Source organism: Manduca sexta, unplaced genomic scaffold (assembly GCF_014839805.1).
Source record: "Manduca sexta isolate Smith_Timp_Sample1 unplaced genomic scaffold, JHU_Msex_v1.0 HiC_scaffold_3484, whole genome shotgun sequence".
In the NCBI taxonomy this organism is placed as follows: domain Eukaryota; kingdom Metazoa; phylum Arthropoda; class Insecta; order Lepidoptera; family Sphingidae; genus Manduca; species Manduca sexta.
Genome location: NW_023594557.1, coordinates 656 through 10,891, shown reverse-complemented (window position 1 = coordinate 10,891; position 10,236 = coordinate 656). Strand labels below are relative to the sequence as shown.

General features: G+C 43.5%; 1 protein-coding gene across 1 annotated transcript; it reads right to left on the bottom strand.

The window, feature by feature from the left end:
* Window positions 1–1,516: 1,516 nt before the first annotated feature.
* Window positions 1,517–9,980, bottom strand: LOC119192996 (104 kDa microneme/rhoptry antigen-like; the record flags this gene model as incomplete). The annotated part of the gene is made up of 9 exons (XM_037446708.1): window positions 9,757–9,980; window positions 9,122–9,619; window positions 6,815–6,889; window positions 6,589–6,744; window positions 5,861–5,962; window positions 5,650–5,810; window positions 2,432–2,548; window positions 2,107–2,197; window positions 1,517–1,690 (listed from the first exon to the last, which is right to left on the bottom strand). Coding segments are annotated over exons 1-9 (1,457 nt in total), but the record flags the coding sequence as incomplete, so codon positions are not given.
* Window positions 9,981–10,236: the final 256 nt, after the last annotated feature.

Genomic DNA, 10,236 nt, shown 5'->3' with positions numbered 1-10,236 from the left:
GCGTGAAGAGCGCCGCCACCTGCGCACACGCGCGCGTACATGTCCCGGTGCGCGTGTGCGTGTGTGTGTGTGAGTGTGTGTGCGCGCGCGTACCTGGTGGTGCGGCGAGCGGCTGCGCGCGCGGTTGAGCTCGGTCTCGAGGCGCGTGAAGAGCGCCGCCACCTGCGCCACGCGCGCGTACATGTCCCGGTGCGCGTGTGCGTGTGTGTGTGTGCGAGCGTGTGTGCGCGCGTACCTGGTGGTGCGTGCGGCTAGAGCGGCTGCGCGCGGTTGAGCTCGGTCTCGAGGCGCGTGAAGAGCGCCGCCACCTGCGCCACGCGCGCGTACATGTCCCGGTGCGCGTGTGCGTGTGTGTGTGTGCAGTGTGTGTGCGCGCGCGTACCTGGTGGTGCGGCGAGAGCGGCTGCGCGCGGTTGAGCTCGGTCTCGAGGCGCGTGAAGAGCGCCGCCACCTGCGCCACGCGCGCGTACATGTCCCGGTGCGCGTGTGCGTGTGTGTGTGTGTGCAGTGTGTGTGCGCGTACCTGGTGGTGCGGCGAGCGGCTGCGCGCGGTTGAGCTCGGTCTCGAGGCGCGTGAAGAGCGCCGCCACCTGCGCCACGCGCGCGTACATGTCCCGGTGCGCGTGTGCGTGTGTGTGTGTGTGCGAGTGTGTGTGCGCGCGTACCTGGTGGTGCGGCGAGAGCGGCTGCGCGCGGTTGAGCTCGGTCTCGAGGCGCGTGAAGAGCGCCGCCACCTGCGCCACGCGCGCGTACATGTCCCGGTGCGCGTGTGCGTGTGTGTGTGTGCGAGTGTGTGTGCGCGCGTACCTGGTGGTGCGGCGAGAGCGGCTGCGCGCGGTTGAGCTCGGTCTCGAGGCGCGTGAAGAGCGCCGCCACCTGCGCCACGCGCGCGTACATGTCCCGGTGCGCGTGTGCGTGTGTGTGTGTGCAGTGTGTGTGCGCGCGTACCTGGTGGTGCGGCGAGAGCGGCTGCGCGCGGTTGAGCTCGGTCTCGAGGCGCGTGAAGAGCGCCGCCACCTGCGCCACGCGCGCGTACATGTCCCGGTGCGCGTGTGCGTGTGTGTGTGTGCGAGTGTGTGTGCGCGCGTACCTGTGAGCGCCCAGTGCGCCTGCGCGCGGTTGAGCTCGGTCTCGAGGCGCGTGAAGAGCGCCGCCACCTGCGCCACGCGCGCGTACATGTCCCGGTGCGCGTGTGCGTGTGTGTGTGTGTGCGAGTGTGTGTGTGCGCGCGTACCTGGTGGTGCGGCGAGAGCGGCTGCGCGCGGTTGAGCTCGGTCTCGAGGCGCGTGAAGAGAGCCCCACCAGTCGCCACGCGCGCGTACATGTCCCGGTGCGCGTGTGCGTGTGTGTGTGTGCGAGTGTGTGTGCGCGCGTACCTGGTGGTGCGGCGAGAGCGGCTGCGCGCGGTTGAGCTCGGTCTCGAGGCGCGTGAAGAGCGCCGCCACCTGCGCCACGCGCGCGTACATGTCCCGGTGCGCGTGTGCGTGTGTGTGTGTGCGAGTGTGTGTGCGCGCGTACCTGGTGGTGCGGCGAGAGCGGCTGCGCGCGGTTGAGCTCGGTCTCGAGGCGCGTGAAGAGCGCCGCCACCTGCGCCACGCGCGCGTACAGTCCGCGGTACTCCGTGTACAGCTCCGCGAACTCGTTCTTGTACGCCCGCCTCATGTTCGAGCTCGTGATCGCGGGGTACTGTCTGCACAGTCAATGTGTACATCGTTAATGAATGCAACTGCACGCCGCATTCTATAAAGGAATGTCGCTGATTGAATTGTATGTCTGTTTCTGACAGCAGTATACATACACTGTTAAGTTCCAGTTTGAAAAACATTGTAAATTGTTACCAACATAATTACTAGGCATTATAAGATTTACCATCTCAGGATGAAGAGCACGTGGAATGCCATGCCATTTGTAATTCATATTTCTGTAGAGTGTTACTACTGTTATAGGCCGTCGTATCGCTTACCATCAATGGAGCGGCTTGCAGAACCTCAGATGAAGTATATTTTAAATATCGGTACTCCCACGATATAATATTAATTAATGCATTTGTCTTTATACAGTCTCTACGCTATTGAAACCATAGGTACCGCATATACAAAACTTTACCTTTCAATCTCTTCCATATCAGTCGTGTTTTCATCAGGCACAGAGGTTAATTCTGTAGGTTCTGAAGGTTCCGTGTTTGTGATGTCTCTTTCTGGAAACAATAAGAAATATTTCACGTGAGCGGATTTTCAACATTACAACGTTTTGGTATAGGGGGATGATCTCACATGCCTCCTATCTAGTATCTTGAAGTCCAACGTCATTAGTGTCCAGCCTGTATCCTAAATGTTAGCTGCAATGTCCATACGATGTTTGTCATGATTAATCTGAACATGCAAACAAAAACCCAGGCCAAATTCACAATGTATGTAAATAGCAAACATACCTGTGATATTAGTTTGCTCTACTGGGGGACTACTTGTAAAACCGTTCGCTTTCACAGGACTGGGGCACAGATTCTTAACAGTCGTAAAGTTTAGCGTGTAGCCGTTGTCCTTTTTCACTGTAAAAAGGCAAACAGAAACCACAACATTATACTTGTACCTTCACCTCTTTTTTTTATTATATTTGTTTGAGGGATTTTTATTTGTTTCGTGTCATCATGACGTGTTTGATTATCACTGATAGTTGATTTGTACAAAACATTACAAACATTTTTTCGTTTCCTCAATTAAGACACATTTGTGTGATAATTTTACTAGTTTGCATTTTAAGTAATACTATAGGCTTAGGTATTTATCGTTGCGTAATAATCATACGTGACCGACTGTTTGTTTCGAAGTAACAACTATTATCATCATATTATACAATAAATAATGCAGCAAAGGAAGTCTATGTACGAACTCTGCTTATTGATTTTTACAGTAATGAATATTTAATAGTTCTGACGATGTGTGCCGCTAACTAAACTATAATTGTTTTGTTGATATTACCTGATGATGTGAGCAATCGAATGATACTCCGATTTTAAAGAGCTTTGACGTGGTTGTGTGTTCTATGAGTTTGTATCACTGAGGTAACTTAAGCCACTTAAATAATAAGTGTTTTCTTCTTTTATATGGCAAAGTGACCCCACTACACCTTATGGTAAGTGGAGTGGAGTCCAATAGAATATCGACTGACGAGATGTGATTACCCCCCAACAGTTGATACAATAATGCCGACCTGTTGGACGATTCCAAATTAATTGGAACGGTTGCATAATTGTCGCATGACATATCAATTCCTAATTAAGTGTACAAGTGAGTCACTAAATTTAGTTTATAGGTACACGAAGGACATTATACTTAAGCATGATCAACTAATTACGCATAGCCAAACTCTAGTTGCAAAGATATGTCTAAAACGCTTCGTGTAAAGTGACCGTAGTCTATTGCAACAACCACGGCACCATTTATGTAGTTCTAACTTTAATAAAATTGATATTATTTTTTGTGGTTGGAAAAACCACGGTTAGGATTTGGCATCCACGCACACTACCCTAGCCTGATATTAACATATTTACATTATGTATATTGTATAATCAACATAGGATGTAAAGGATTAAAAAACCAAAATAAAGATAGCGTGGTGACACGTAAACGTTTGATAAATTTATTCCAAGACTTATTGGAATATCGATATATTTAGGCGTTGTCGTAATATTTAGAATTTACATGGCGAAATTATCTTCATCAATATACGTGATAATGTTAAAGAAAATGTTTCACAACAACAATGGTTTTGTTGTGAAACATTTTTATCTGAATACTCAACTTTCGTTAAAATATAACGTGGGCACGTGGGAATTTATGGATATTGTGATGAAGTTATTATGTGAAGTTTTGCGTACATTAATCGATAGAAGCGTTCAGTTCCAAACATATATCAGAATATTCTGGCATTATTTAGAACGCTATTTTAATACCGTACGTCATCCAATATCTAGTTGAATAATTGAAGAGTCTGCTAAAACAAAAAAATAAAGTTCCCTCATGCAATCTCGGTTTACAAACCTCTACGAAATGCCCGTGTATGGTCTTTAATATTTATAGGAGTTGCAATATACTGTACAAAAATGGCAAGTTACCGAGGATGGTAAATGAATGCAAAAGAATTTTAGAATTCCGATTGCTTCTAGCTCCGCTGTAAAGGTATATCTTAGCAACTTTGTAATATGCAAAGGGAAAATCTTGTTGTAGCACATAGTATACTTTATACTCACATGTTTAAAGCAATTTGATACGATTTGAAATCGCAATTGGGTTAATTAATGAAACGATGCGTCATACGAATAATTGTAATGAAATTCAAAGGAAAACAACAACTCTATTTAAAATGTATGAAATCATCATGAAAATCATTAAAGTTTTATAGTTTCAACATAAAATTTCAATTTAGTTTTCACCCAGTAATTGGAATGGCATTAGTCAGAGGGAATCGGTGAACACCGAGAAATATTGCGTAGTGCATTGAACAGGAAAGTTGTACTCGTACGTGGGCCTTCGCGTTGAGGTCACGGCAGAAAGGATCTGACGCCTGCGCATCTAAACGCGTAGTATATCAATCATATTATTAAACATTACGCGAACTAAGTACACTTGAAAAACAAACGATATTAATCAAAGTACGAATAGAGGATAATATAAATTACGTGCAATCTAATCTGATGATATCTGCTCAGAGTTATATATAAAGCTATAATGAAGACGGCTTTTTATGGAATTCCCATTTGCCAATATGAATAATGATTTATTAATTTTCCTTGGTAATTGCTTTAGATCAATAACACTACAATGTAATACTATAGAATTATACTATTGTGTATGGACTTAATATACATATTACAATGGCAAGGATATATGTTGTTGAACATTTGTTGATATCAGGAGACGTCGATAATCTACTCTACATTTCAGTTAAAAAAAAATCTAATTTATTCATAATTCAATGCTTAATTAATGATAATTGCATATTTTTATATCTAAGTCTGATAATTTCAGGGCCAAGTAAGAAAGTATAATAAATCTACTGGATATTTACAAAATTGCAAGGTTTTCATCCCATTCCATCATTCAGGTGGAAGCAGTAGAAAGTTCTTTAACGGGAATTATTACGTTTTCTACCTTATTTTGACAATTTTCACTTTTCACCAATCATTTCCAATGTTAAATAAATGTTCCAATGTTGCTTAAAGGGTACTCGCCACAGGGGTACGACAAAGCAACGGTAGAATATACCGATGTGGTGGCGATATAATGTGAGCTTTCTTTTAGTATTCTGTACTAAAAGTGTAATGAGATAATGCTCTTTATACATTACTTGTCAACTCGATGTTAGCGCACAGTCAACTTGCTCATTAAGTCAGCCGAGTCATCGAGTAGCGATGTTACGCATGTATGAGAATACAGTAGGCTGAGCAAATACCGATGTGCTTGCATGACGGATGGTCGAGAGTACAATCACTATGTGATTAAACCCTCACACCATCTGTTATCATCAGGGGGTGAGAACAAAGTTGATGACACACCGGTAGTGCTCGTAGTTCTCTTGTACTGACGGTAGTGATGGATGAGGATGGCATGAGGTTTGTTTGAGAAGGGTGGTGGTGGTGGTGGTGGTGGCACATACCGGTGGTGCGATCATCCTCGTTGTCGGAGGCGTGCCGCTCGCCGGAGGAGGTGGTGGCGTAGCCGGAGGAGGGCGGCGAGGGGCGGCGGTAGTGCGAGATGCGCTGCTTCTTGGCGGCGGGCGCGTCGTCGGCGGGCGCGGCGCCCCCCACGCCCCCCGCGGCGCCCCCCACGCCCCCCGGCGCGGCGCCCCCCGCCCCCGGCGCGGCGGCGCTGGGCGCGCGCTTTTGTTGGCGGGCGAGGCTCGCGGCGACAGCGAGTGCGCGGAGTCGCTACTGAGCGGTGGTGTTAGATTTTGAGGTTTCCGCCTGTTGGATACGCAAACTTCAATTATTCACGGCTAGTGTTGGCACTGTGTATTGTGACGTGTCATGTTGATTTACGAGATTTATTGCTTCTTGATAAGTATTAAATATAATAATGATTGAATGTTCAAATCATAGTATCTAATGCCTACAAACCTTATTATGAAGATACGAGATATGTTTGTAATCGTTCATATAGATATGGACGTGTGTGGTTATCACAAAGCATAGGAGCGATATGACATCAGCTTCCAGACCATATCGCATTATTATTCTTAAAAGATACTAGATTGCTATTATAATATTTCGTTAGAATAATGTCCAGATTGCTAAACGCGCGACGCGTCGCCAGACATAATGACTCCTCTCCGTCTATTGTTTCTGCTGAAAGCCGCCAGCCGGCCGCTATTGTATTCAAACTTGTTACAAATATAAATGAAATGTAACAGTCCGTGCCGTGACCACCTTTCCGTGCGTTCTTAATCTACACATTTATCCACATCCTTGTTTATCCTATGTAGACGAATCCTAACTTTAAATTACTCGTTCTCCAATACCTTACCACGATGGTGACCATAAGAGGGGACAAATTATAAATACTGCCGTAAATATGTAAACACGGCACACACCTCTTGAGCATACGTTTCTCCTCCTCTGTATAGAACGGCCAATCTTCATTGACGTCGTTCCATATGTGCCTACGTAAGTGGTAACAGTTGTCCTTGAGCGAACTAATGTGCGGCAGAATCTTGTTCACAGCAATGCGCTCTTTCTCTTTGATCCCTCTGCAAATGTTACGTGGATAGGTTAATCAAGTTGTGTTTCATGTTTAGTGTGATTATTTTGGTTTTACACTCACCGCTATGAAGTCTCGCGTACAATTCGGGCTTCTTGAAGGGTTTCAACGCTAATAATTGTATAAGTCTTTCTCTGTAAATAAAGAAACGTGATTGTTAATATGATTACACAGAAGAATTTAATATGTTGGATTTTGTACATTATTATTATATGATATAGCAAATTGTACAAACAAGAATAACTTTTGTGAAAACTGCACTAGAATTGGTTATGAAATGACGCTGTAATTTTTAAATATTGCAATTTGCAGGAGTGGACGCGTATTGGGGTAATTTTCCGCACGCATCGTAATTACCGATAACGTCACGTTGTTTCTTGACACTTCACCCCTTTTACTTAAATTATACCTTGTTGATTTTTAATCACTCTTTCTGTTAGAATTTATGCGACGTAAATATCTGATAATAGTAAAAAAATAAACAAATGCGAGTCAAACACCATATTACTAGCATTCCATTTAAATTGGAACATAGGTGTTTTAATGTAATTATTTTGTATTCAGGTATATGAATATAATATTAAATTTGCGTATGGAGGAAACTTATTCAATAAAATATTATGTTTAATTATAACCGTGACAAATGGAACTTTGATATTCTACATAATTTCTACCTGCACGTATATGTATATTTCCTTAACATCACTAAATAAAGTTTAATTAACGGGAAACCGTTTATTTATAAACATAGTTTTAATGATTTATTTGGCTGTATGCTATGTATTTATTACACTAAGATATCCTTGCAATTTAACATGCGTGTGTCAACTTTTTAGAGAATATATGGTCAAAGAAACCATCGTGGACAAAGCTACATATTTTTTTGAAAGTATGTGAATTACAATCACTAGGCCAGTGTGGTGTACTACGGCCCAAACGTTCAGTAGCAGATGAGGTATGTTCCCAACAGTGAGAACGTTAATTAAAAGTCTTACACCAATACGATTTGTTATTGTCTTATCTGAGATGAGTTCATATAATTCACGATCACTTATTAATAAGTATTTTCGATAAAATGAAACTTCTAATCGATAACGTACTGTACTATCAATACTCGTCATAATCTCTGATTTGAAAAACCCTAAAGATTGAGTGTTTTTTTAAATAAACCTATTTCGAACAAAATAATAACGCTCATAATAATATTTGACCAAGTATTTGAAATCGAAACCAAGCAATAACCGCTAATATGTCTTGATAACGTGTAAAACGAGATAAAATTCAAAACTAAATTACCTTGTGATCTAAATATAACGAGAACACATAAAATTTGTTTCAATGTCGTTTCTTAATTCCTCAATTAAATAAATGTACGTACATATTTTTTTAAAGTTTAGAAAAAAAAAATGGGGCCAGTCTGTGTAGATAAATAACCGCACTTTACATTGGACACGTCCCGCAAATTATCATATTGGTTTTAGATAGATAACGATGTGTTTATCATTCAGAAAAACAATACAGTATTTTGTTTGTGTGTTTGTTAGTTACTATTTTCTGACAAAAGATAAATAGTACTAGAGTTCTTTCACATTGCTGTACACGTAGATTATTTATACAAATTAGCGATATTGAAATATTCCAAACCATTTACTTGATTTAGAGTTAAGTTAGCTATAAGTAGCTCGTTTTGATCTCTACATTGATGTGTGGATAATAAGCTATCTAAATAAGTGAAAATACCCTTATCAGGTCATGTTTTTTTATCTCTAAACATGTAAGTATTATAACTGTTGCATGGCCAGTACCGTTTTAATTGAAATTTCTAGAACGAAAATCAATATAAAGGGATTGGTGTCAGATCAATCAAAAAGCAGGCATTCCCTTCCTTTGAAAATTAGGAAGAAGTAATTTTGCGAGAATATTGTATTTTTTCATCGGACATTCTGGCGAAATATTGGTTACTACAATGTTGTGAAAGAACAAGCGATTTACGCAACGTAGCGCAACAAATCAAATGATTCATCGAAATTATCTATCTGTAGGGAAATCAGCGTTTCTGGAAGGAAATAACTTCCTAATTAACATAAACAATCAAGTTCTAAAGTATTAGACACAATCTCAACTGAGTAAGATAAAATAAATTTAAGCTACCCAAAATAACAGTGGATCGATGATGACAGCGCATGAAGCCTTTTTAAAATGTAATTTTCGATTTAGCGTGAATTTCTTAATGGTCAAGTATTAAGTTTGATAAAATTTAGATAGCTGATTTTCAGCCAGTCAAGTGTAGCTTCGTAAATACTGTTATCGAGGTCAAAGTGTAAGAACAGCTTGGTTAGATCGCGTGTATTTATGAATGAACTCACTTCAAGGATCTCTTAGTGAGATCCGGGTTGGTTGGTGCGCGCTGGTGTTGCGGCTGGTGCGGCGGCTGGTGCGGCGCGGGCGCAGGCGCGGGCTGCGGCCGGGGGGCTGCGGGCACCGCCGCAGGCCTTCTACGCTCCGGTCTCTCGGAACGCTCAGGCCGCTCCGGTCTTTCCGGTCGCTCTTGCCGCTCGGGCCGCTCCGGTCGCTCTGGTCGCTCAGGGCGTTCGGGTCTCTCAGGGCGCTCGGGCCGTTCGGCGCGCTCCGGCCGCTCGGGTCGCTCAGCGCGCTCAGGTCTCTCCGTCCGCTCTGGGCGCTCGGGCCGCTCCGGCCGTTCGGGTCGGTCAGGTCGCTCGGGTCGCTCCAACCGTTCGGGTCGTTCGGTGCGCTCCATGCGTTCAGCGCGCTCGGCCAGCTGGGCCGCGACGCTGCTGTTGTAAGGATGCCGCACTTTCACCCGGCGTCCAATGTCCGTCTGGTTAGGTTTGATCACGCGCGTGCTGGAATTGAAAACGAACCGTAAGTTACGCACGCGGTTTTACCATGGTAACTTCATGTACATAGTTTACGAGCTGCGGATTCAGCCTAACCATATGTGGAAAACATAGGCATGAGTTCGGTAATTATGCGTACTGACCATTTACTCTGTTCAGCGGCGACGGTTTTCGCCATCCGGTCCTTAGTGGCCTCGTACGAGTCGTCGTTGGCTTGCACGCGCATCCTACGCGGCAGAGGGCCGCACGACTCCAGACGCCGCGCACCTCCGCTCCTGACGCACTCGAATGAACCCTGGAACAGTGGACGGTATATGTATTAAATAAGTCACCATAACAAAATATTTTGTAAACTATCATCTGATAGTTTACCGTAACAATTTTTTTCCATGCATAGACGAATAAGATGAAGATTCATCTTATTAACTTGTGTATGTACTTTCAAGACTAATCCTGGTATAACAAGATTTAAAGTTAGTAAGTATTTTTTTTACTCTTTTCTCATTTTCATGGAAATCTTACGTTGATCTAAAACCTATTGTAGATAAACAACAATGTATTTCAATAACATTTTTATTATAAATTCCAACACAAAATTCACGCTCGTCGCAATCTTTCAATTT